The 27,672-nt window shown below is 41.4% G+C and overlaps 1 protein-coding gene across 23 annotated transcripts in view; it reads right to left on the reverse strand.

Annotated features, from left to right (window-relative positions):
• The window catches only part of FGGY (FGGY carbohydrate kinase domain containing), a 492,018-nt gene that overhangs the window by 164,335 nt on the left and 300,011 nt on the right, over positions 1-27,672 (reverse strand). For all 23 annotated transcript variants that reach the window (XR_008514557.2, XR_008514537.2, XR_008514552.2 and 20 more), the window contains one exon: positions 11,025-11,132. Coding sequence is in view for 18 of the 23 variants with exons in the window: in XM_024235117.3 (XP_024090885.2) it covers positions 11,025-11,132 (108 nt within the window). In the remaining 5 variants the exon portion in view is untranslated. The remainder of the gene's footprint in view (positions 1-11,024; positions 11,133-27,672) is intronic.

Consider the following 27,672-nt stretch of genomic DNA (forward strand, 5'->3'; position numbering starts at 1 on the left):
GGGAGGCATTTGTTTTTGCAGAGTTAGTCCTTGTATCCATGAAGTAATTATAATTAGCGGATGTGAAATGCTGGGGACACACCTACATCTGTACATAGATCGTGTCAATGCTAATTGACCTTTGGCTATTGTCTCCCATGCCCCTGAGAGACTCAGGGTGTTAATTTTTTCAATGTATATTCTCTGTCTCTTTCTAAGTCTCCCAGTCTAAGTCTCATTCTCACTGAGGACACTTTTGTCATCTCCAATCAGCTCTTAGGCCCATCTACTATATATTTATTTCAGATATTGTATTTAATTTATTGTATTTAATTATTTTTCTCCCATGGCCTTACAAAGCCTGCTAACTCTATTTGTTTCAAGACACTTAAAGAGAATGTCATGTTAATGGACAACAGTTGCTTCTCAAAGAAGTCTACCAGAGAACTGAAAGAAAAACTCAGAAATGTACCTCCACAAAAGTCAGATTCAGTTTTGGAAAGATCTTGGGCCTCTGGTGGCCAACTTGGGTTTGCATTGTGGCTCTCCTACTTATAACTGTAAGATTTTGATGAGATTACCTTGACATTCTCAGTCTATTTCTTCATCAGTAAAACTAATATAACAACACTGACCACATACACATGCTGTGAAGATCAGATGAAATACCAAATCCTAACGGGCCTAAAAATATTTGGTACATAATAGGTACTCAGTATTAGCCTCTATTTTTCCAGTAGGCTATAGTGATTGTACTATCTATTTTTATGTCCTACACTAAATTATAATGATCAGTTCTGTATCCAACTTTCTTATTTGATGATGGATGACTGGAGTGACCGTATTCTTGGATGGCCCAGTGGAATCACTCAGGAAATCTCTGTAACGCGATGGAAGGAGTGAATGAATGAAGGCATGAAATCATTATCTCCATAACCTGTACTACACTGTGCACACTGCAAGTCATTCATACACCCATTTATAGCAGAATGCTTTCCATAGGTGACCTCCTGAGGCTAGTCCCAGCCTTGGCAATGACGCAGGAGGCAGATAGACATTCACAATGTACACATCCTAAAATCCCAAGAGCACATAGTAACTTGTTGCATTGTGACCTTGTGACTCAATCCAAGCACAATTGTTCCAGAAAGTCAATGCCACCATAGCAGTGGCTTAGGAACTTGTCTTAGCCTTCCTTACCCAATGCCATCCCCAATAAAAATCACTCCATGTGAGACAAAGAAGAGCACTTGGAAAGGGTGATGGCCAAGGTCCAGTTGGAAATAAGCTTCAGTATCTGGAAGTAGGAACTGCATGGGGTCAGTGTTCTGTGGACAAAGTCTGTCGAAAAAGCAATGCTTTTTTGCACAGCTATTCAGAAGAGAATATCGGCAAGCATGAGACAAGCCTTGATGTGTGATGAAACTAAAATCAATCATCCTTAGAAAGGGAGCACGTGCTTTTCTAAAAAGAAGTAAATATCAAAACATGCTGTCCTATTTCTTTTCCTTCATTCTGAGAATAACCAGATGAAGATTTTTTAAAAAATACAAATCTATTCACATACTTAGAATGAAATAATTGCTTTGTAATGCAACATCTGCATTTAATTGTAAAAATGAGAGAAATATCTTTTTTTCAAATCTATGGTTTTTAATATATTTTTAATTTCTTTTCCTTTTCTTTTTTTCTCTTGTTTCTTCTTTACTTTCCTTTCTCTCTCTTTTCTCACTTCCCATCTCTTATGCTTTAGGTGGTGTATTTATGACTGTGCAGCATTGTTGAAACCATGGACAATGTACTCCTGGAGCAGACACCTTCAGATGTGGCTTATTAGAGAAGATGTGCGTATGCAAGTGAGAATAAAAAAGATGCAACTTTTTCTTATCATGTCCTATGTGACAATGATGCATTTTAAAACCAGGGATTGGAATTTACAAGAGAATAAACAAGAATTAGTAACTGGTAAGGAAAGGTGAGTAGTAAATAAACCATATTAAAAGGCCATCAATGGTGGGTGAGGAGACTCTCCAGGCTGTGATTGCTACCTTTAGTCACTTAACTATAAAATACAGATAATGACTGTATCTATAGGTAGGGTCATAGGACTTTAGAGAGTATTAATTAGATAATACATGAAAAGTTCTTGGACTTGAGATTGGAAACAAGCCTTCAAAATAATATCAGGCTTTGTAATTACGACTATCATTCAAAGTTTAACAGAATTATGTCTATAAATCCCTCTCACACAAAAATAGTAAGCTACAATTATTACAATTAATATTACCATCATTATAATATTTTATTTATTTATTTATTTATTTATTACACTTTAAGTTTTAGGGTACATGTACACAACGTGCAGGTTTGTTACATATGTATACACGTGCCATGTCGGTGTGCGGCACCCATTAACTCGTCATTTAATATTAGGTATATCTCCTAATGCTATCCCTCCCCACTCACCCCACCCCACACCAGGCCCTGGTGTGTGATGTTCCCATTCCTGTGTCCATGTGTTCTCATTGTTCAATTCCCACCTATGAGTGAGAACATGCGGTGTCTGGTTTTTTGTCCTTGTGATAGTTTGCTGAGAATGATGGTTTCCAGCTTCATCCATGTCCCTACAAAGGACATGAACTCATCATTTTTATGGCTGCATAGTATTCCATGGTGTATATGTGCCACATTTTCTTAATCCAGTCCATCATTGTTGGACATTTGGGTTGGTTCCAAGTCTTTGCTATTGTGAATAGTGCCGCAATAAACATATGTGTGCATGTGTCTTTATAGCAGCATGATTTATAATCCTTTGGGTATATACCCAGTAATGGTATCGCTGGGTCAAATGGTATTTCTAGTTCTAGATCCCTAAGGAATCACCACACTGACTTCTACAATGGTTGAACTAGCTTATAGTCCCACCAACAGTGTAAGTGTTCCTATTTCTCCACATCCTCTCCAGCACCTGTTGTTTCCTGACTGTTTAATGATCGCCATTCTAACTGGTGTGAGATGGTATCTCATTGTGGTTTTGATTTGCATTTCTCTGATGACCAGTGATGATGAGCATTTTTTCATGTGTCTTTTGGCTGTATAAATGTCTTCTTTTGAGAAGTGTCTGTTCATATCCTTCACCCACTTGTTGATGGGGTTGTTTGTTTTTTTCTTGTGAATTTGTTTGAGTTCATTGTAGATTCTGGATATTAGCCCTTTGTCAGATGAGTAGCTTGCGAAAATTTTCTCCCATTCTGTAAGTTGCCTGTTCACTCTGATGGTATTTTCTTTTGCTGTGCAGAAGCTCTTTAGTTTAATTAGATCCCATTTGTCAATTTTGGCTTTTGTTGCCATTGCTTTTGGTGTTTTAGACATGAAGTCCTTGCCCATGTCTATGTCCTGAATGGTATTGCCTAGGTTTTCTTCTAGGGTTTTTATGGTTTTAGGTCTAACATTTAAGTCTTTAATCCATCTTGAATTAATTTTTGTATAGGGTGTAAGGAAGGGATCCAGTTTCAGCTTTCTCCATATGGCTAGCCAGTTTTCCCAGCACCATTTATTAAATAGGGAATCCTTTCCCCATTGCTTGTTTTTGTCAGATTTGTCAAAAATCAGATAGTTGTAGATATGTGGCATTATTTCTGAGGGCTCTGTTCTGTTCCATTGGTCTATATCTCTGTTTTGGTACCAGTACCATGCTGTTTTGGTTGCTGTAGCCTTGTAGTATAGTTTGAACTCAGGTGGCATGATGCCTCCAGCTTTGTTCTTTTGGCTTAGGATTGACTTGGCAATGCGGGCTCTTTTTTGGTTCCATATAAACTTTAAAGTAGTTTTTTCCAATTCTGTGAAGAAAGTCATTGGTAGCTTGATGGGGGTGGCATTGAATCTATAAATTACCTTGGGCAGTATGGCCATTTTCACGATATTGATTCTTCCTATCCATGAGCATGGAATGTTCTTCCATTTGTTTGTGTCCTCTTTTATTTCATTGAGCAGTGGTTTGTAGTTCTCCTTGAAGAGGTCCTTCACATCCCTTGTAAGTTGGATTCCTAGGTATTGCCCTTTGAAGCAATTGTGAATGGGAGTTCACTCATGATTTGGCTCTCTGTTTGCCTGTTATTGGTGTATAAGAATGCTTCTGATTTTTGTACATTGATTTTGTATCCTGAGACTTTGCTGAAGTTGCCTATCAGCTTAAGGAGATTTTGGGCTGAGACGATGGGGTTTTCTAGATATACAATCATGTCATCTGCAAACAGGGACAATTTGACTTCCTCTTTTCCTAATTGAATGCCCTTTATTTCCTTCTCCTGCCTGATTGCCCTGGCCAGAACTTCCAACACTATGTTGAATAGGAGTTGTGAGAGAGGGCATCCCTGTCTTGTGCCAGTTTTCAAAGGGAATGCTTCCAGTTTTTGCCCATTCAGTATGATATTGGCTGTGGGTCTGTCACAGATAGCTCTTATTATTTTGAGACATGTCCCATAAATACCTAATTTATTGAGAGTTTTTAGCATGAAGGGTTGTTGAATTTTGTCAAAGGCCTTTTCTGCATCTATTGAGATAATCATGTGGTTTTTGTCTTTGGTTCTGTTTATATGCTGGATTACATTTATTGATTTGCGTATGATGAACCAGCCTTGCATCCCATGGATGAAGCCCACTTGATCATGGTAGATAAGCTTTTTGATGTGCTGCTGGATTCGGTTTGCCAGTATTTTATTGAGGATTTTTGCATCGATGTTCATCAGCGATATTGGTCTAAAATTCCTTTTTTTTGTTGTGTCTCTGCCAGGCTTTGGTATCAGGATGATGCTGGCCTCATAAAACGAGTTAGGGAGGATTCCCCCTTTTCTATTGATTGGAATAGTTTCAGAAGGAGTGGTACTAGCTCCTCCTTGTACCTCTGGTAGAATTCGGCTGTGAGTCCGTCTGGTCCTGGACTATTTTTGGTTGGTAAGCTATTAATTATTGCCTCAATTTCAGAGCCTGTTATTGGTCTATTCAGAGACTCAACTTCTCCCTGGTTTAGTCTTGGGAGGGTGTATGTGTCCAGGAATTTATCCATTTCTTCTAGATTTTCTAGTTTATTTGCGTAGAGGTGTTTATAGTATTCTCTGATGGTAGTTTGTATTTCTATGGGATTGGTGGTGATATCCCCTTTATCATTTTTTATTGTGTCTATTTGATTCTTCTCTCTTTTCTTTTTTATTAGTCTTGCTAGTGGTCTATCAATTTTGTTGATCTTTTCAAAAAACCAGCTCCTGGATTCATTGATTTTTTGAAGGGTTTTTTTGTGTCTCTATCTCCTTCAGTTCTGCTCTGATCTTAGTTATTTCTTGCCTTCTGTTAGCTTTTGAATGTGTTTGCTCTTGCTTCTCTAGTTCTTTTAATTGTGATGTTAGGGTGTCAATTTTAGACCTTTCCTGCTTTCTTTTGTGGGCATTTAGTGCTATAAATTTCCCTCTACACACTACTTTGAAGGTGTCCCAGAGATTCTGGTATGTTCTGTCTTTGTTCTCATTGGTTTCAAAGAACATCTTTATTTCTGCCTTCATTTGGTTATGTACCCAGTAGTCATTCAGGAGCAGGTGTTCAGTTTCCATGTAGTTGAGCGGTTTTGAGTGAGTTTCTTAATCCTGAGTTCTAGTTTGATTGCACTGTGATCTGAGAGACCATTTGTTATAATTTCTGTTCTTTTACATTTGCTGAGGAGTGCTTTACTTCCAACTATGTGGTCAATTTTGGAATAGGTGTGGTGTGGTGCTGAGAAGAATGTATATTCTGTTGATTTGGGGTGGAGAGTTCTGTAGATGTCTATTAGGTCCGCTTGGTGCAGAGCTGAGTTCAATTCCTGGGTATCCTTGTTAACTTTCTGTCTCTTTAATCTGTCTAATGTTGTCAGTGGGGTGTTAAAGTCTCCCATTATTATTGTCTGGGAGTTTAAGTCTCTTTGTAGGTATCTAAGGACTTGCTTTATGAATCTGGGTGCTCCTGTATTGGGTGCATATATATTTAGGATAGTTAGCTCTTCTTGTTGAATTGATCCCTTTACCATTATGTTAATGGCCTTCTTTGTCTCTTTTGATCTTTGTTAGTTTAAAGTCTGTTTTACCAGAGACTAGGATTGCAACCCGTGCTTTTTTTTGTTTTCCATTTGCTTGGTAGATCTTCCTCCATCCCTTTATTTTGAAACTATGTGTGTCTCTGCACGTGAGATGGGTTTCCTGAATACAGCACATGGATGGGTCTTGACACTTTATTCAATTTGCCAGTTTGTGTCTTTCAATTGGAGCATTTAGCCCATTTACATTTAAGATTAATATTGTTATGTGTGAATTTGGTCCTGTCATTATGACGTTAGCTGGTTATTTTGCTTGTTAGTTGACGCAGTTTCTTCCTAACCTCGATTGTCTTTACAATTTGGCATGTTTTTGCAGCGTCTGGTACCGGTTGTTCCTTTCCATGTTTAGTGCTTCCTTCAGGAGCTCTTTTAGGGCAGGCCTGGTGGTGACAAAATCTCTCAGCATTTGCTTGTCTGTAAAGTATTTTATTTCTCCTTCACTTATGAGGCTTAGTTTGTCTGGATATGAAATTCTGGGTTGAAAATTCTTTTCTTTAAGAATGTTGAATATTGGCCCCCTCTCTCTTCTGGCTTGTAGATTTTCTGCCGAGAGATCAGCTGTTAGTCTGATGGGCTTCCTTTTGTGGGTAACCCGACCTTTCTCTCTGGTTGCCCTTAACATTTTTTCCTTCATTTCAACTTTGGTGAATCTGACAATTATGTGTCTTGGAGTTGCTCTTCTCGAGGAATATCTTTGTGGCGTTCTCTGTATTTCCTGAATCTGAATGTTGGTCTGCCTTGCTAGTTTGGGGACGTTCTCCTGGATAATATCCTGCAGAGTGTTTTCCAACTTGGTTCCATTCTCTCTGTCACTTTCAGGTACACCAATCAGATGTAGATTTGGTCTTTTCACATAGTCCCATATTTCTCGGAGGCTTTGTTCGTCTCTTTTCATTGTTTTTTCTCTAAACTTCTCTTGTCGCTTCATTTCATTCATTTGATCTTCCATCACTGATACCTTTTCTTCCAGTTGATCAAATCGGCTACTGAGGCTTGTGCATTTGTCACGTAGTTCTCGTGCCGTGGTTTTCAGCTCCATCAGGTCCTTTAAGGACTTGTCTGCATTGGTTATTCTAGTTAGCCATTCATCTAATCTTTTTTCAAGGTTTTTAACTTCTTTGCCATGGGTTCGAACTTCCTCCTTCAGCTCGGAGTAGTTTGATCATCTGAAGACTTCTTCTCTCAACTCGTCAAAGTCATTCTCCATCCAGCTTTGTTCCGTTGCTGGTGAGAAGCTGCGTTCCTTTGGAGGAGGAGAGGCGTTCTGATTTTTAGAATTTTCAGTTTTCCTGCTCTGTTTTTTCCCCATCTTTGTGGTTTTATCTACCTTTGGTCTTTGATGGTGGTGACGTACAGATGGGGTTTTGGTGTGGATGTCCTTTCTGTTTTAGTTTTTCTTCTAACAGTCAGGACCCTCAGCTGCAGGTCTGTTGGAGTTTGCTGGAGGTCCACTCTAGACCCTGAGTATCACCAGTGGAGGCTGCAGAACAGCAAATATTGCAGAAATGTTGCTGCCTGATCCTTCCTCTGTAAGCTTTGTCTCAGAGGGGCACCTGGTTGTATCAGGTGTCAGTCAGCCCCTACTGGGAGGTGTCTCCCAGTTAGGCTACTGGGGGGGGTCCGGGACCCACTTGAGGAGGCAGTCTGTCCATTCTCAGATCTCAATCTCTGTGCTGGGAGAACCACTGCTCTCTTCAAAGCTGTCAGAGAGGGATGTTTAAGTGTACAGAAGTTTCTGCTGCCTTTTGTTCAGCTATGCCCCGCCCTCAGAGGTGGAGTCTACAGAGGCAGGCAGGCCTCCTTGAGCTGAGGTGGGCTCCACCCAGTTAGAGCTTCCAGGCCACTCTGTTTACCTACTCAAGCCTCAGCAATGGCGGGCGCCCGTTCCCCAGCCTCGCTGCTGCCTTGCAGTTGGATCTGAGACTGCTTTGCTAGCAGTGAGCAAGGCTCTGTGGACGTGGGAACCTCCGAGCCAGGCGTGGGATACAATCTTCTGGTGTGCCGTTTGCTAAGACCATTGGAAAAGCGCAGTAGCAGTGTGGGAATGAGCCAATTTTCCAGGTGCTGTCTGTCATGGCTTCACTTGGCTAGGAAAGGGAATTCCTGGACCCCTTGTGCTTCCCGGTGAGGCGATGCCTCGCCCTGCTTCGGCTCACGGTCTGTGGGCTGCACCCACTGTCCTGCACCCACTGTCTGACAAACCCCAGTGAGATGAACCCGGTACCTCAGTTGGAAATGCAGAAATCACTCATCTGCATTGCTCATGCTGGGAGCTGTAGACTGGAGCTGTTCCTATTCGGCCATCTTGGAACTCTGTAGCACTATTTACGATAGCAAAGACATGGAACCAACCCAAATGCCCATCAGTGATAGACTGGCTTAAGAAATTGTGGCACATATACACCATGGAATACTATGCATTCATAAAAAGGAATGAGATCCCTTTGCAGGGACATGGATGAAGCTGGAAGCCATCATCCTCAGCAAACTAACACAGGAACAGAAAACCAAACACTGCATGCTCTCACTCGTAAGTGGGAGTTGAACAATGAGAACACATGGACACAGAGAGGGGGACAACACATACTGGGGCCAGTTGGGGAGTTGGTGGCAAGGGGAGGGAGAGCATTAGGACACATAGCTAGTGCATGGAGGGCTTAAAACATAGATGATGGGTTGACAGGTGCAGAAAACCACCATGGCACACATATTCCCATGTAACAAACCTGCAGGTTCTGCACTTGTATCCCGGAACTGAAAGTAAAATAAAATAAGTTGACTAAGTACATAGCACAAGTTTAAATAGGAGAATATAAAGTGGGCTGCATTTCTACTGTACTGTAGCCATAGATGATGTCTTCCTTCTCAACTTTTCTAGAACTGGTTACTGAGACCAATCAAACATGATTTATCTCATACTCAGGGATTCCCCATCCAAGTATGAGCTCCTTAAAACCAGGGACTGATGAGGTCCAATTCATTTAATTCATTTCTGTAGCCTGGCACAACAGTAACTCACAGAACATGCTCTTTGAATCCATCTACCCACCTATGCTTCCATTTACTTTGAAAGAGAATTTGAGGCAGTCATGTATAAAATAGGATTATACCAAGAAATGTAAACTCACAGATATTTGCATGCACATCCAGCTTTGAATAAGATCATTTTCAATTGGCTGAACATTTAGAAGAGTTGGTAGGCAAATCACATCATAACATAAGCAGATATTTTCAATTTAACAGTAAATGTGAGTGTGTGTAACCGAGCCTAGGTCTCACTTTCTCTGTATTCCACATTTGATCTCTCAGAAGCCTGCCAATCTCTTGACCTCAATTCCCAGTCATCATTATTACTGTCCTCATTCAAGTGCTTGTGGCTTTTTGTCTGTTGACTAACCTACTAAAACTAGTCTCCCTGCCTCTGGCCATGTGTCCTCAGGCTTTTATCCTCATGGCTTCTAAGCAGAGATTTTTACAACTGAGAGATGAACATGTCCACATACTCTTCTAACCTTTCACTGGTTCCCCTTGGTCTGCTAGACGAAGTTCAATTCCTTAACATGTTTTACAGAGATGTGGTCTCTGCCCTGCTCTCTAACTTTTATTGTTAGCCATTTTTCTAAGAATAGTTTGTGCCACGGCTGAACTTCTGGACTATTTGCCATTACCCTCAAATTAGCCTTGTTATTTTTCACTTCCATGTCTTTCTTCCCATACAAGTTTCCTACGAAGTAGACTATCTGTACCCTTCTTTGCCTGGTTTGTCCTTATTTATCTTTTAAGGCTCAGCACCAATGCCTTCTCCCCTGTAAAGAGTTTCCTAACCTAGCTTTGTGCCAACTCTACCGTGTACTTCTGTTATAGCACTCATCTCACTTTTATGAATCTTCTGTCTGCTCTATTGGACAACCTTAATAATTCAACAAGTTTGTATTAAGTACCTTCTATAAACCTGACACTGAGCTGGATACAAAGAGAACCTGTCTTTATTTTGTGGGGTTTTTTTTGAGACGGAGTTTCACTCTTGTCGCCCAGACTGGAGTGCAGTGGTGCAATCTCAGTTCACTGTAATCTGTGCCTCCCAGATTCAAGTGATTCTCCTGTCTTAGGAGAGTATCTGAGTAGCTGAGATTACAGGCGCCCACCATCGAGCCCGGCTAATTTTTGTATTTTTAGTAGAGATGAGGTTTCACCATGTTGGCCAGGCTGTCCTTGAGCTTCAGACCTCAGGTGGTCTGCCCGCCCCAGCCTCCCAAAGTGCTGGTATTACAGGCATGAGCCACTGTGTCCCACATGGCCCTTAGGAGCTCAGAGTGTGCTAGAAAAGGGGATTAGTAACCAATAAGAATAACAGAGTGTGCTAAGAGCTGGAGTTGGATCTTAAAGGACAAGTAAAATTACTGAGGTGGTAAAGAACTCCCCAAGCAGGGAAAGAAGCCTGTATAAAGGGACAGAGAAGTGCAATGACAGGAGGCATGGAGAAGCTGTGAGGAGAGCAATCTAGTGTAAATAACAGGCACACGTGTGGGACTGGAGGGGATAGACCATGAAGTGTATAATGTAGCCAGAATATTATCTGAGCCATGTCTCAAGGGGCTATGGGGAAAACTGAAGGATTTGGGCTGGGGAGTAACATTTCATTTTCACAAAGTAGAATATCAGTGTCATCACTGTGAGAAAAATGGATTGACGTAAGGAAAGATCAGGTGAGAAGGGCTGGTCATCACTGCCTGCTGTAACACTTCTTCCTTGAGCAACATATGCTGCACATGTACGACATGTTAGGCTGTGCGCTAAGAGAAAGTACACCCCGATTCAGGGGTCTGCAAATCCTCCAGATACTGGGTATATGGGTCATGTGACAAAATGGACTAATCAATGACATAAAAACATCCATGACCTTATTGAGAAAGTGTCAACTTACCAATTTTCCAGTAACGCTCTGACCACCTTCATTCAGCCAGAACCCAGGTAACATGGCTGAGAAATAAGGGCCCCAGACGCCTGGTACAAAAATCGGGTCTTTGCTGATCTGGAAAGAAAGATGGAAAATATGTAAAAACACTGACTCTCAGGGGTAGAGGAAGGGTTCTCCTCCTAATATTTCTATGACCATGGAATTCAGCTTCTTATTGAATGCCTTTTATGGTGGGGAAGTCACTCTCTCCCAAGAAAGGCCATGGCTCCTTTTTTTAGAAACTTTCCTGACAAATTCATTTAAATGTCAAGGTAATAAAAATGATCATTTTGGAAAGAAACTGATAAGGTGTTTCCCTGCTGGCTCCCTCACTATGGCAGAGATTGCAAAGGTGGTCCCCATTCTCCACCCTTCCTGTGTCAACATCCTTTGCAATGAGACTTTGCAGCTCCTCACATTGAGATGTGGGTCTATCTCCCTACCCTTTCAATGTATGCCAGTCTTGTGACTTGATTTGCCAAGAGAATGAGGAAGATGTGACACTGGGCCAGTTTTCCAAGCCTAGGTCTCAAAAGGGCTGTATGCTTCTGTTCTGTCTTTCGCTCCTTGAACTTGGCCACAAGAACATGCCCTGACAAGGCTGCTGGGTGACAGGAGATGTGCAACAGAGCTGAGTCTGTTCAGTTGTCTCAGGTGATGTCCCAGATATGTGAAAGAACCCAGGTAACACCAGCAAATATTTGTAGGTGACCAGCATTGACTAGCCCAGATCATCAGACTCACCTAGCCAACCAACAAACTTGTGAGCAAAAATAAATGTCTACTGTTGTTTGTCACTAAGGTTTTCTATTTGTCTGTAACTTAGCATTTGGGGAACTATAATAACTGATATATTTCTTTCCTTTTACAAATATGTACTGCTACCTAATAGCAATCCTGTCCCCCTATTGGGTGCTGGGGATACAAAGATGAATCAGAATTCTTACTTTCAAGAAGCTCCCATCTAGTGGAGGAGCTATACAAATAAATAGACAAACAGAATATAGTGTGGTTCATGAGATGGTAAAGACAAAATACAAAATATTGTGGATGGGCACAGGAGGTGAGGAATGTGCTAAAGATTATACAAAGGTAGAGGCCACCGTTTAGATATATACCTCAAGGCCAACTGCCCAGAGTCAAGTAGTAAAACTTAAGTCATTCTGATTTCCCTGAGTTGCTAGCTCTCATTATAAACAAAGCATAAAACATAAGCTTTATCTCCCTGTCAGCATGATTTGATGAAATTAAAATGTAAGCATTAGGTCCTTGTCAGCATGATTCAGGAAAATTAAATCAACCAGCTATAAGACAAATCAGTTTAACAGTCCTGATTCCTCCAAAAAAAAATGTTAATACATAACAGCCAATGACTAAAAAGGTCAAAATACTTTCTCCTTAATGCTTCATAAACTGCACTGTAACTGCCATAAGGTGAGCTTCTTACCACTTGAAGTCTTGCTGATGGCAACTGGTACTTTTTGTAAGATAGCAAACTTTCAAATTTTCCCTAACTTGTTCTCATTTTATTTTTGACAAGTGGAATGGTACAGAGGTGGCTTCTTAGAGAAAGGGACATAAGCTAAGTTTGAAAAGACTAGTAGGATTTTGCTAAAGTAAAACAGACATTCCAGGTAGAGGGAAGAGCTTGAACAAAGCCATGTGGGTAAGAGAGCTCCTCTCAGTAATCAAGATAGTGCCATTGTTTTTTATTTTTTATTTTATTACTATTATTATTTTTTAACAGACCATAGCAGTCCCTTCAACTGTAAGGAAAGCATTTAAAGAGATGAACTAGAACAGGTGGGGATAGACCATGTGTTCATTCATCTGCAGTGGTACATGCTTCTCATCTATTCAGCAGTAAGGAATGCTGAAGTCACATTTATGGTCACAGAAATGTTTAGCTAGAGGGTAGGGAAGAAAAGGGAGTTAGGCATACAAGTTGTATTCCAGCAGGTCTTGAGGCTGGGCAGAAAATCTATTCATTTATATATTTCACAAATATTTACTCAGCCCTTACTATGTGCTTGGTAATGTGCTAGGCCCAGAGGATACAGAAGTGATTACTAGCATTTTAGCATGGGGACAGACCTTATTTGTCTTGACCTCAGCTACCCTGGTTCTGTCTTTACTCAACTAGTGATTCCTCAAATCAGTAGGATTTCCAACCCCAGAATGGGAAGGTGGGGAAGGGGGGGAAGGAAGGCAAAAAACAAAAACAGCATAACACTGTCAACTTTAAATTTTGTCAAATAAGGATAATTTTTCAAAAGGGACATTTTAACATCAAAACAGAATAATCTCAGGGAGAAAAAAGACAGGCTTTCATAAGAAAAGTAAGTTCAGCTTACATTAACATATACATTCATTTCTTTACTGGTTCAACAGATGTTTCCTGAGTTCCCAGTTCAGGTCTGTGCCAGGCACAGAGATAAATGGTGAACAAGAGCACAGTGCCTGTCCTCATAGAGCATCTGATCTTGAGAGGGAAGCAGACCAGAGTGAACAATTATGCAGGTTTGGCCAGGACTTTCCCAGTTTCAGCACTGAAAGTCTTGCCTTCTGGAAAACCCCTCAGTTTCAGCCAACCTGGGACAATTGGCTACCTTAAGACAAATATTAATGAGATCATTACACAAATATGTAATTACCAACTGTTAGAAGTAAATGAGGGAAAGCCAAAAGGTAGTAAGAGAGCACACAAGTGAGGTACCTAATTCAGTCTAGGTGACAGGGAATGCTTCTCCGAGGAAATGGTATATGAATTAAGATTTAAAACATGCATGGAAATTATTCAGGTGGGTGAGTATGAGTGTGGTGTGTATGAGAGAGAAAGAATGCATGAGTGAGCTATGGCGAATGTTCCAGCCACAAGGAGAGCATACTAACTGGTACTTATTTTCACCACTCTGCCTTTCTTTGCCCAGTGAAAATTTTATCACATACCAATTCTAGAAATTGCTTTCCTAAGTCCCAGAGCTTCTTTGAGATGAATGAGGCAGTCCATATTCATTACCACTTAGGACCCAGGGTTTGCACAGGTAGAGCCAAAGTCAAGTCATCTCTTTCTGTGTCCTGCAGCCCCTTGCTTCCAGAACTCTTGGCCCCATTTGACAGATTAGTCCCCGAGAGGTTGTGTAAGTTGTCTATGGTTAGTACATGGATGACCACGATGGGATTTGAACTGAGGCAGATGTTGACCTCAAAGTCTATGATAATGCTCTTTACTTGTATGCATAAATTGCTTAGGAAGGATACACTTCACCTCCCTTCTTCCCATCCCCTGTCCCACAATTTGGGAATGTTACTGCATCAGCTGCAGCAAGACTTCATTAGAAGATTGTGGCTTTGCTGCTTTGCTGCTCAGAAATGTCAGAGAATGGTTTTACTTGGCTCTGTCCAGGGAGAAAGTTTTGAATTGACCTCTGTTTGTGCCCACTCATCTGGAATAGCACATGCTTCTCCTCAGACATCCTGTGTAAAGCAAGGAAACAAAGAATACTTTTAGTCACTCTCAAACCCTGTGTTCTCAGAAGAATCTAGGAATTCCAAGTTTGTTTTGAGAGAGAGAGAAAGAACGCACACTTGTGTACTTATGTGTTGTTTAATCTTTTGCAACAAACCTAAATATTTAAAAATCTTTTTGTGAAAGCTCCTTCCATGCCGATGGCTGTCTTGGCCTGGAGGCTGCTCCACGACCCTAAAGAAGGGGAGCTCATCATACCACATTGATGACAGGTGTCCATGCAGGACATTGACTTCCCAGTAATAACAGCACTGCTGGCAGCAACAATAGTTGAGACTTACTGTGTACTTAGTAAAGGCCTGATTCTAAGCATATTACAGGTATTAAATCACTTAATCTTCACAGTAACTCTAAGGGAAAATTCTGTTATTATTCCTATTGTACGGATATGCAGACTGAGGCAGAGAGTTAAATAACATGCCCAGTGTTACAAAAACTGAAAGCAGTCAGGCATCGGGTTCTATATTTGTCTCTGCCAAATTATAGTCTTAATTTTAGGCTACCATTACTTCTTTGAGTCTTTCATCTGTTTTGAAGAGCAGAAAGCAAAGGCCATTAGAGCCAACACAGACTTACTCAAACTGAACATAACCTTCTGGCCTTGATGACAAGTAGGTTAGGGAATCTTCATTTCTAAAAAGTTTCCATTAAGTGTTCCCTGATATACCAGTGAACAACAGAAGAGAAAGTATGGGTTGGGACAAAGGCCCATCGTGATTCTAGTCCTGACTCTGCCCAGTTCTCAGCTGGGTGATCTTACGTAAGGTAGCCTTTCTGAGCCTCAGTTTCCTCAACTCCAAAATGGGAGGAATGCATGAATGCTGGAGGACTTTTGTAAAGATTAAGTAAGCTGTCACACATAAATGGTTTATTATATGTTAAACACCAAATAAACGTTAGCTCTCCTTGAAATGAGGCTTGTATGATGGAATAGTCAGGTGACTGGCTGAACAACCACAGGCAATAGTAATCACAACCATGTAAGGAGGTCTCTAGATTTGTCCTTGGTCTTGGTTTAATCAATATGCTTAATAATGGAGTAGAAGATGATATAGAAGAAAAGCTCATATTTTCAGATGCTAACACTTGGAAAAATAGCTTATTACGGGACATGTTCAAATCAAGATTCAAAATTACCTCAAAGAGCTAAAACACTAAGCAAAATTAAGAAAACAGGTAACATGTATTTACTTATACAGTTAAAAACTTACACTTAAAAGGTACTGGCAATATTCTCTTTCATAGGTTTGGTGGTGGGAATACTGGTGTTCATTTTGGTATTTTGTTTAAACTGTACTTAGACATTTGGTGCACTCTTTGTATCTGATATAAATATCATTATAAAAACTTCAAAAACAATAAATAAAAACATTTGGTTGCATACTGTATGTCAGACACTGAGCTCAATAAAGCTATAAAAATAAGGCAAAATATTACTACTACTACTACTACTACTAATAATAATAATAAAGTGGCATGGTCCCTTTCCTCAGGGAGTTCCTAATCTGACAGGGCAGCTGGGTAGAAATAAAAAAATAACAAAAAAACATGGCAAGTGCTACAAAAGGTAAGAGAAGAGTGTAGTATGAACCCAAAGGAAGGAATAACTACTGCCTGGGAAAAGAGTGAGCATTTCACAGAGGTGGCCACCTTGAAGCAAGGCCTTGAACGAGGACATACTTGCTTGGGCAGAGAGGAAGGGCAGCCCAGGCAGAAACAGCCATGTAGACAATGCTCAGAGTCATGAAGCTGTAAACACATTTTGATTTCAGGGGGCCCCATATAAAGTTCTGCATTTTACTTTAAATAAAAGATCACATGGTTTGAAGGATGGATATAGTTTTGCATCAACAGATCCTACCGATTCTCAAAAATACAATTTTAAAACAAATTATGGTTGGGAAAAAAAACCCATTGAAATGAGCCTTTAAATCAGTTAACAATTATAATAATAAATAATATAGAAATAACGAAATAGTCATTGCTAAGAGTTATTTGCATTTATCATATGCTACAGACTCTTCTAGGTTCTTCACATATATTATCACATTTAATACTCATGACAACCCAATGAGAGAGGTCCTATTATTATATTTACTTCACAGATGAGGAAATAGAAGCTGCAGGAGGTCAAATAGCTAGTAAATAGAAGAGGAGGGCTTCAGGATCCAAATTATGAGCCACCAACTTATTTCCCTCTCTATAACTAACTCTCCTCAGCTATAAAATCAATTGATTGGACTAGAAACATTTAATATCTCTTTTGACTTTGAGGTTTTCTAAGATTTCATGAAGTGGAGTTGTTCTAGTCCAGCTGGTCCATCAGAACTCTTCAGCCAGCTATTTAAACACAGACTCTGCCCTCACATGGCCTGGGCTTCATGGGATTGTCTTGGGCTAACTCCTGGGGCTTCTCGAAGTACTTACTTTGCTCTATTGGTAGTACCCCTAGTACTTGCTTTGCTCCATAACATGTGGCCAAGATTATTGTGGGTTTTTCTGTCAATTTCATGAGATGTATTTAATGGCTACTATCTAAAACATCTTACATTAGCTGATTAAGTATTCAGTAAATATTTATTGGATACACACTGAGTTCAAACTACTGTTCTAAACATGAAAAGATATAGAAAGACAGACATCAGAGCCAATAAGTGATGCAGTCTCCGTCCTCCTGAAGTTTACAATCTAGGGGGACTTGGAATTCAGTATGGGCTGGGGCATAACTCAGATATCAAGTGACTTGTAGGTGTACATTTGCATTCAGACTTAGAGTTACCCTGACAGTCTATAGAGTCAAACACAGTCAGCCCATATTATAGCTGAAGACACAGGCAGGAAGAGGGTAAGCAAATTGCCCAGGATCATAAAGATCAAAAATGATGGAGCTGAGATTAGAAGCCTCTTTCCATGTGCTCCTGCCTCTCTTTTTGTCTATGCCCAAGCTGGCTCCATGAGTGCATGCCATTGGCTTAGTTTCATCTAAGGCAATGTGCCCGTCAGCCTAGTTTCCCTGTGGTGACAAAGCCCAGAAGCCTGCTCACACCTCTTCTGGGAGAGATGACTGGGCTCAGAGCGGGGAGCTGCTCCAGCTCCGTTTGTTCTGCCTCCCTGCAACGCCATCACTCTGAGGCTGGCCTAAGCCTCTGGCAGGGGCAAAAGGCAGGCTCCAGGCGCCAGTCGTCCTGGGAGGGAACAGGAGGTTTTGCTTTGAGTGCCTCCGGCCAGGTTGGGAATTTTAGAGGGTAGCCACAGGCATGTGTGGGACCGGGTATTTCCGTGGTGGCTCATCTTGCCCTCCAAATGGACTGCTATCGTCTTACTAGAGAAAAACCATTTATACACAATCCAGCCAACTCCTAGATCACCACATGGTACCAAAAAAAAAAAAAAAAAAGCATAGAGAATTTTGTTTATGAATGGGGGCTCTCAGCATTCACCTTTATTTCTACATTTCTCAGATTGAATTGTAAATAGCTGTTAATGTCTGCCTCTCCCAGGAAATAGTGAGGAGCCATATTTTATCTTAAAGGCAGAAACATGGTTTAGTAACATGAGCACAGACTTAGGAGTCAGACAAACTTGGATAACTCTGGTTAGGTCATTTGCTGACCAGAGACTCAGTTTCCTTATCTGTCGATGGGGATCGTCTCATTAACCACGGAGCTGTGTCTAAGTCCTAGATGGGGTAATGTGTATAAAGATCCTAGGTCACAGTATGCTCTCAAGGCATGTTAAGCCACAGATGGCTTAATTCTGCAACTTTCTGGGACAGTGGAAAAGTCTGGTGTCCAAAGAGCTGGGTGCAGGTCCAGCCTCTACTCATTATTAGCTTCGTCTCTTTGGTAGGCTCTTCTTAGGCTCTTCTTTCTCTTCCCTCCTGGATTCTCTCCTATGTTCATCTCACTCCCTACATCTCTTAGGGTCAGCTCATCCAGTCCTATGTGTGCAATGACAATTTTTATCCCACACTCAGGCCTTGCTCCTGAGCTCCACATGGAACCTTTGACCTGGATGGCTAATCCACATGTCTTGTTCTGTAGCTCTGGGATGAAGGATGGCATGTTGTATTTTTGACATGTAGAAGTATCTCTGTCTCAGGATACCATTCTTGACTTCCTGATCATTCATCGCTCTCATCTGCCCCACAGTAGGTCACGGTGCTCTGTCAAATATTTTTCAAACACAAGTCTTCCCATTTCCAACTATTGCCACTACGTTAGTCCAGCCCTTCATCATTTCTTGCTTGGATTATTACAAGGGTGATGAAGCTGGATTAAACTTGTTTCCCTGACCCAAATAGTGTCCTCCATCCTGTACTCTCTTAAGCCTCACTCAGAGAATCTTTCATACCTCCACCACAATGATCTTTCTAATACACAAATTTAATTCTATCATTTCCCTTACTAAAGTCCTTGAGCAGCCTGCCATGACATATGAGACTGTCTGATCCAGCTTTTACCTTTTTGTCCCGTGAAATCCCCTATGTTGTCATTTCCCAATCCTCTGCCCCCATCATTTTTTATTGCACCAAGCCCATCACAAGCTAGGCCCCAGACTTAAGTGAACAACCTGAAATTCCCCTTGTGCTATTTTCTTTCTCAACTCTTAGTGTTCATAAATTCTCCTCTCACTGATTAGAGGGCACTCCCCACTCCCTCTCGCCTTCCCCTGGCTAACTTATACATATTCTTTTTTTTTTTTTTTTTTTATACTGAGTCTTGCTCTATCCCCCAGCTGGAGTGAAGTGGCACAATCTCGGCTCACTGCAACCTCTACCCCCTGGGTTCAAGTGATTCTCCTGCCTCAGCCTCCCGAGTAGCTGGGATTACAGGCACATGCCACCACACCCAGCTAATTTTTATATTTTTAGCAGAGATGGGGTTTCCCCAATGTTGGCCAGGTGGTCTTGAACTCCTGACCTCAAGTGATCCACCCGCCTCGGCCTTCCAAAGTGCTAGGATTACAGGCATGAGCCACTGCACCCAGCCACTTATTCATATTCTTTAAGAACATGCATAACCCAGCACTTTGGGAGGCTAAGGCCAGCAGATCACTGGAGGTCAGGAGTTCCAAGACCAGCCTGGCCGACATGGTGAAACCCCGGCTCTACTAAAAATACAAAAATTAGCTAGGTGTGGTGGCACATGCCTGTAGTACCAACTACTTGGGAGGCTGAAGCAGGAGAATCACTTGAACCCAGGAGGTGGAAGTTACAGTAAGCCAAGATTGTGCCACTGCACTCTATCCTGGGCGACAGGGTGAGACTCTGTCTCAAAAACAAACAAACAAACAAACAAAAGAACATGTGTAGGACTGAACTCAATGTTATCTCCTCTGAAAAGCCTTTCGTAAACCCTGACTTCTACCACAATGCTGGGTTAGGTACTCCTGCCTGCATCTTCACTTAACTCTGTAATTCCTGTATTGTAGCTTGTCATAACATACTCTGTGTGTTGTAAGTGTACATCTCTACAAATACATCTGTAATGTGTATTAACAGGTAATGTGTATCTGTTTGTAAATTAAATCACTACACAAATGCAGGACATGGCTACCATTATCATTAACAGGACAGTGACACTAACATTAAGGGCAATAATAGGATATAAAACACACCTAATATTATCTGTAAGCAAGACATGGTTAATAAAGATCGGGCTTACCAAATTTTCCTCTCCTCTATTTGGGGGTTTCAAAACGGTTAAGAGTGTTCTCACAGAGTTTGCCTTTCCTAGAAACCCAGAAACCCAATCTCTTTATTTCAGTCTCAGCAAAACAAGATACACACAAAACCTATCCACAGATACCTCCTGAGGCTTAGCAGTTTGAGTGGGTGGGGAGGGCGCTGAGCAGGTCTGTCACCCCACCAAACAGTCCTCAAATTTGGATACAGGGAGGCAGCCAAATGTTGCCTGCAATGTCCTGAATTACTTGCAAAGTATTTTGGACTCCTTAAACCCTGAATTCCTTATTCTTTATAATTCTTGAAACTCATATGTGATCACAGATAAAATTTAATCCATATGTTTCTCATTCATTTATAGTTAATGCACCCAGATTGCTTTGCAAGAGAGATAGAATAGCCAAAAAACTCTGAAGCCTTCCAAAAGTTCCTCCACATTTTCTCTCTCCTGTAGACAAGAAGCCACACTTGGCCTTCTATATACAAATGCCTGACTGGCTCCAGTGAGCCCAGACTGGTTTTCAGCTTTGAAAGCTCTGAGAGCTGTGTGCCTTCAAAGATATAAAATTATATCATGCATTTTTCACAATCCAAACAATCTGTGATGGGTAAACACATATTGGTCTATTCTATGGATCATGCAAGGGAGGAGGAGTGGGTGGGGCAGAGTGGGTGCAGGGGAGAGAGCTAATGAGGAGGTAGCGTGCTCCGTCTGCACAATACTCATCAGTTGCAGTCTTAGCTCTGTTGCTCTGACATCACGTAGTGAGGTGGATCCTGAGTCAGAACCATATCTTCTATTTCTGTCAAATCCTCCAGGAGTGAGCATAGTACTAATTATGAATTAGTTCTCTAATACAGCAAAACCAATGCTCTTTTTTGATTCTAAACTGGCTGGTAGGAAATATGGCTCCCTCCTGCAGACTTTAGAGTTCCGTTAAAAGGATGCCTGAGGGCAGTCTCCAGCTGAGAGTCTCTGCTGTGTGACCTTGGTCTTTGGGGTGTTCATCTGAAAAATGGGACAAATAAGATCTCTCTTACAGATCTGTAAAGACTAAATGTGGCACAGTCTATTACTGGCCTTGGTACAGTGCCGGGTACATTCAGTGACCCAGAGAAATGTAGCCTGTGTTAATATCATCACCTCCACACAAGCCAGGGTGAGTTTCTTATTTATGGATTGGAGCTCATGTGGGGGTTTAATTTTTTTTAAAAGACTTGACACTATCTTGATTAGAATTCTGAAGTAGGGTACAGAGGTTATCCTGGCTCTAGAGAACAGGGAGAAAGAATCGACACAACCACTCAGATGGGTTAATTTCTACTTGTAAGATCTGTCAGTGGGCATAAGTAAAACTGAGGATTTACCCTGTTTACCGCATATTGTATAAAGGCAAGGAGAGCCCTGCTTGATTTATATCCAAGCATCTTTTACTAAAAGTCAGAATTTCTGTGCATAAGCATCAATCATTGCCTTTTGGAAGTGTTCCCCAATAGAACCCACTCTTGCTTCTCAGGCTTAGCTCAGAGGAATTCAGGATACATCCCTACAAGTCTAGACCTGAAGAATCTTGACCTTCAAAACACTTTCTCCATTTTTGGCCAGATAGAAAATGAGAAGACTAAACTGAATAGGCAAAAAGAATTCAAAACTTTCCATAGACACCTGGGTAGCTCCCCAGCTTGATTGCAAAAGTATTATGAACTGAGAGGTGTTTATCAAATATCAGTGGAAGTGATGAGGGTGAAGGAATTTAACCCTTCCATCTTCTCTATAACAAAGCGGATTGATGAGAGGATTCAGAACTTATGACGGCTGGATGGGAGGAAGTCAGCAGAAGAGAATCGAAGAGAGGGTCTGAAAGCCTACATTCCCTAGCTGCCTGATACGTTACCTAGGGCAGCACACGGTGGTACATGTGCCAGCACATCTGTGGCAGGCAGAACTGCTCACAGCCTCTTTCCTGCCAGGTCTGGACTAGGCCTGTGAATCCTTCCCAGGCCTGGGTGCCTGGGAGCCACTGCAATCAGCAGGGTGACCTATCTGTGAAAGGTGGGCCACTTTCACACACATTCTTCCAGCTAAGATACTAGGCAAGCCTGAGTCACTCCCAGTTTTAATGGAAAAGGAAACTGAGCTTCAGAAAATCAACTCAAGTTCCTTCCTGGGATTACACATAGGGCAGAACCAAGACTTAGACCCAAAACTGACTCACGAGTCCATATCCTTCCTAAGACACTTTTTTTTTTTTTTTTTTTGGAGAAAAAAAAGATTGAAATAAGGAGAAGCAAGGAAATAGCAGGCAGACAGCACCTTCTTCCACATTAGGTCTGGAGGCAGCCCAGGTCCTTCTGTGCCCTAAATGGAATATGTCTCTTGGTAAATTCAAGAGAGGTAATGGGATTTTCCTATGTCAGGAAAAAAGAAAAAAAAAATCACACATTTTGGTGGTATCTTTTCCCTCTTCTCCATATTCAACATTCTCTAAAAATGTTAAGTGAGCCTCATGTTAAAGAAAAAAAGAAAACACTTAAAAATTGTTTTTCTATTTAAATGAATTTCTATAAAAGAGAAAAGGTTTGTAATACAGAGGCAAGGGACACTAAAAAAGAAGAAAGAGCCCTCAGAGGGAAAGTGGATCCGGGAGGGCTTAACCTCTGCCTGTACTCTATAAAAGATCACGCTAATATGTAAGGTATGTAAACACTGCAGAACAATCAGAAACAAATGAAATGATGGCTTCAGAGTAACAGTATTCAGCTGTGGGCAACAGCCAGGAGGCAGCTTTTGTTATGAACAGATCATAACAAAATGCCTCCGATGTGAAGCAGGCCTGATTTTAACCCCTGGAATAGGCTATCTAGGGTATGAACATGTATCTGGGGCCCATCTGGACTTCCTTAGGAGAATAAAAGGAAGAAAAGCAACTGTCTGTCAAACATATGACATGATGTAGGGTACAGTCAGTCCTGTGAGAGTGGCTTAAATAGAGATTGTGGTTTTTATTTATTTTTTATTTTTTTATTATTATTTTTTTTGAGATGGAGTCTCACTCTGTCACCCAGGCTGGAGTGCAATGGCGCGATCTCAGCTCACTGCAACTTCTGCCTCCTGGGTTGAAAGGATTCTTCTGCCTCAGTCTCTCGAGTAGCTGGGACTGCAGTTGCTCACCACCAAGCCCGGCTAATTTTTTATATTTTTAGTAAAGATGGGGTTTCGCCATATTGGCTAGGCTGGTCTCAAACTCCTGACCTTGTGATCTGCCCTCCTCGGCCTCCTAAAGTGCTGGGATTACAGGCATGAGCCACCGCGCCCGGCCAGAGATTGTGTATTATTGATCTGTAACATATTTAGCTCATAAAGCAACCTGTGCCAATTATAATTGCTCTTATTATCATTTTTTTTAAAAAAAAAAAAAAGGCATTACAAATGAATGCAGTGGGGGAAAAGGGAGGGAAGGCAACTAACATTTGCCAAGCAGCTACTATGTGCTGTTTCATATTATTATTTATAATCTTCATGATAATCTACCATTTCCTTTAGTTTACAGATAAACCATGGCTCACAGAAGGTCAAAGCCTTGCTCATTGTCCTACAGGTACCAAATAGCAGAATGGGGATTTGATCTGGGTCTGACTCCAAAGCCTGTTCCTTTTTATACCCAGCTGCCTCTCAGCTACTTGGGAAGCAGGAAAGTCAATGAATGCAGGGGCATCAGTGGAACCAGCCCTTCCCCTTTCCAGACATTTTAGCTGTTGTTGTGTGTTTACAGAGATGGGCCCAAGGGTCAGAGTACTGCCCAAGGGTATTCTCAAGAGTGAACCCAAACCCCATTTCTGGAGATCTGTGCACTTTCCTTCTCTCTCTCCACTCATCATGTGGCTATCAGAGACAAGATAAAATGAAACTGGCTACCAGGGTCAGCCTGGCTTCCAGGATGTGTGAATTCCGGCAGAACCCTCTGTGTGTTGATACCCTCTGTGCATGGTGTGGGCTTATTTGCCATTGGCCTGGCAATTTGAGAATTTGGCCCTCACCTGCAGGGCAGATGTCAGAGTCAGGAGTAAGAGCTATTTTTCCATTTCATTGGCTTGCTCTCGTAGGGTGTGACTGAGCCCTCAGCCTTGGTGGGAGGAAGCACCCCTCCATGCCTAGTGCTGGTTGCTGAGGCGTGGGGGCTGGTGGAACTGATTCCTTGGGTACCTGGTGCCAGGAAGAAGCAGTGTTGGGGTGTACCCAGGTCAGGAATCACAGATCCATGCAGCAAGTTATGAGGCCCTCTTGAATCTTGGCTTCTTCCCGTGTAAAAGACAAACAAGAATATTCACCTTTCAGGATATTTGGGAAAATTAGAGGCAATGTTAGACGAACCCTACATACTGCCTTCACACAGTAAATAATCAACATGTGAGAGCTAATTATTTAACTTTCTGCACTCTATTTTTTTAAGCTAGGAAATGTTTAATCTACATGTTTCTGAGTTCAGAGTCCAGACTAGTATGGTTAATCCTGGTAAGATACAAACAACAAAGGTGCTGGTAGAGGGGAGGGGATGGCTACAAATGCAGCAGGTTGGGGTGGAAGAAATCCAGGTCTTAAGTTTTCCATGCCAGATGAGGGTCGCTGGGGTCTCAATTTGTGTCCCTAGTGGGTTGAAGGTAAAGAGACATCAGATGTTTACACTTGAGGGATTTGTGTTAATTGTTGTAAGGAGTTTACATAATAGCTGCCCCCCAGGGTTGCAGAGCTATGAACTACAGCCTTTTGTGCAGAGCCCCTGGCTTAGTTTCTGACACAGAGTAGCTGCCTAATATGGGATAGGAGAGTAGGGGCCAGGAAGTATCTGGGGCTCTGGGAATCAAGATTCTCCAGAACAAAGACACTTCACATGACCCTTCGGCAAACATTTAGCTGAGCACCTTCTATGTATCAGGCCCTGTGAAAAAGAGAGATGAAAAAGATACTGTCCTTGTCCTTGTTTTCCATGCAGTTGGGATATCTAACAGTTAATGCAAGAAAGGCAAGATATTCTGATAAGCACCTCAATAAAGATAAAAGTTCTTCGTATAATATCAGCTTGAAGAAGGCATGGTTTGGCTGAAAGGTAAACTATATAGTAAGAATTTTTAAAAATCACCAATGCTGGATTGGCATATGTGTGATCAAAAGACAGTGGCTTTATTTGCACTCTCTCATTTTATAATTATCACAAGCCTGTGAGATAGGTATTTTTATCCTCGTTTTAAAGATGAGGGAACTGAGGATTAGCAGGGTTATGTAACTTGCCCAAAGACAGGTAGCCATGGAGCAGATGTGAAAATCAAATGTCAGACCCCCGAGTAGAACGGCAGGTACGTGTCAGATCCTGAAGAACCCTTCATGACATGCAGAAATAGAATTCTGTTTTTCTTGAAGGCAATGGGAAGATGATCCCCATTTATATGTTGATTGTCTTGTAACTAGATGTCCACCAACCCATTGCGGACCCTCTCAAGCATGCATTCAGGGGAACCCAGCTGAACCTGCACAGTGGTTCATTTCTGTTTTGATTCACTCAACAAATGCTCATCATCTGTTCTGCTGCCGATGGTTCTTGTGGTCACAGGCTACATAAATGTCCCACACAGAGCTGGGCCTTCCCTAGCTTCCCAGTAGCTTCCCTAGAGCTACTGGGATCTAGATCAGCTTCAGGGAGTGTATGCGTAGTTTCTTCTATTTTACCCAATCAGCAGTTCTACACAGAGGAAAAGAGGCTTTGCCTCAAATGCATTTCTCTAAGAAGTCCTTCAATGCCTCACCTAATTCTGTCTATCTACTCTTCCCCAAATCCCCCTATCTACCACCTTTTTTCCAGGCTTTGAATTGCCCAAGCCTGCTCATTTCACCTGGTCTTTTTTTTTTTTTTTTTTTATACTTTAAGTTTTAGGGTACATGTGCACAACGTGCAGGTTAGTTACATATGTATACATGTGCCATGTTGGTGTGCTGCACCCATTAACTCGTCATTTAACATTAGATATATCTCCTAATGCTATCCCTCCCCCCTCCCCTGACCCCACCACAGGCCCCAGTGTGTGATGTTCCCCTTCCTGTGTCCATGTGTTCTCATTGTTCAATTCCCACCTATGAGTGTGAACATGCGGTGTTTGGTTTTTTGTTCTTGTGATAGTTTGCTAAGAATGATGGTTTCCAGCTTCATCCATGTCCCTACAAAGGACATGAACTCATCATTTTTTATGGCTGCATAGTATTCCATGGTGTATATGTGCCACATTTTCTTAATCCAGTCTATCATTGTTGGACATTTGGCTTGGTTCCAAGTCTTTGCTATTGTGAATAGTGCCGCAATACACATACATGTGCATGTGTCTTTATAGCAGCATGATTTATAATCATTTGGGTATATACCCAGTAATGAGATGGCTGGGTCAAATGGTATTTCCAGTTCTAGATCCCTGAGGAATCGCCACACTGACTTCCACAATGGTTGAACTAGTTTACAGTCCCACCAACAGTGTAAAAGTGTTCCTGTTTCTCCACATCCTCTCCAGCACCTGTTGTTTCCTGACTTTTTAATGATTGCCATTCTGACTGGTGTGAGATGGTATCTCATTGTGGTTTTGATTTGCATTTCTCTGATGGCCAGTGATGATGAGCATTTTTTCATGTGTCTTTTGGCTGCATAAATGTCTTCTTTTGAGAAGTGTCTGTTCATATCCTTCGCCCACTTGTTGATAGGGTTGTTCATTTTTTTCCTGTAAATTTGTTTGAGTTCTTTGTAGATTCTGGATATTAGCCCTTTGTCAGATGAGTAGATTGCAAAAATTTTCTCCCATTCTGTAGGTTGTCTGTTCACTCTAATGGTACTTTCTTTTGCTGTGCAGAAGCTCTTCAGTTTAATTAGATCCCATTTGTCAATTTTGGCTTTTGTTGCCATTGCTTTTGGTGTTTTAGACATGAAGTCCTTGCCCATGTCTATGTCCTGAATGGTATTGCCTAGGTTTTCTTCTAGGGTTTTTATAGTTTCAGGTCTAACATTTAAGTCTTTAATCCATCTTGAATTAATTTTTGCATAGGGTGTAAGGAAGGGATCCAGTTTCAGCTTTCTACATATGGCTAGCCAGTTTTCCCAGCACCATTTATTAAATAGGGAATCCTTTCCCCATTTCTTGTTTTTGTCAGGTTTGTCAAAAATCAGATGGTTGTAGATATGTGGCATTATCTCTGAGGGCTCTGTTCTGTTCCATTGGTCTATATCTCTGTTTTGGTACCAGTACCATGTTATTTTGGTTCCTGTACCCTTGTAGTATAATTTGAAGTCAGGTAGCATGATGCCTCCAGCTTTGTTCTTTTGGCTTAGAATTGACTTGGCGATGCGGGCTCTTTTTTGGTTCCATAT

This window comes from Pongo abelii, chromosome 1 (assembly GCF_028885655.2).
Source record: "Pongo abelii isolate AG06213 chromosome 1, NHGRI_mPonAbe1-v2.0_pri, whole genome shotgun sequence".
Lineage (NCBI taxonomy): Eukaryota > Metazoa > Chordata > Mammalia > Primates > Hominidae > Pongo > Pongo abelii.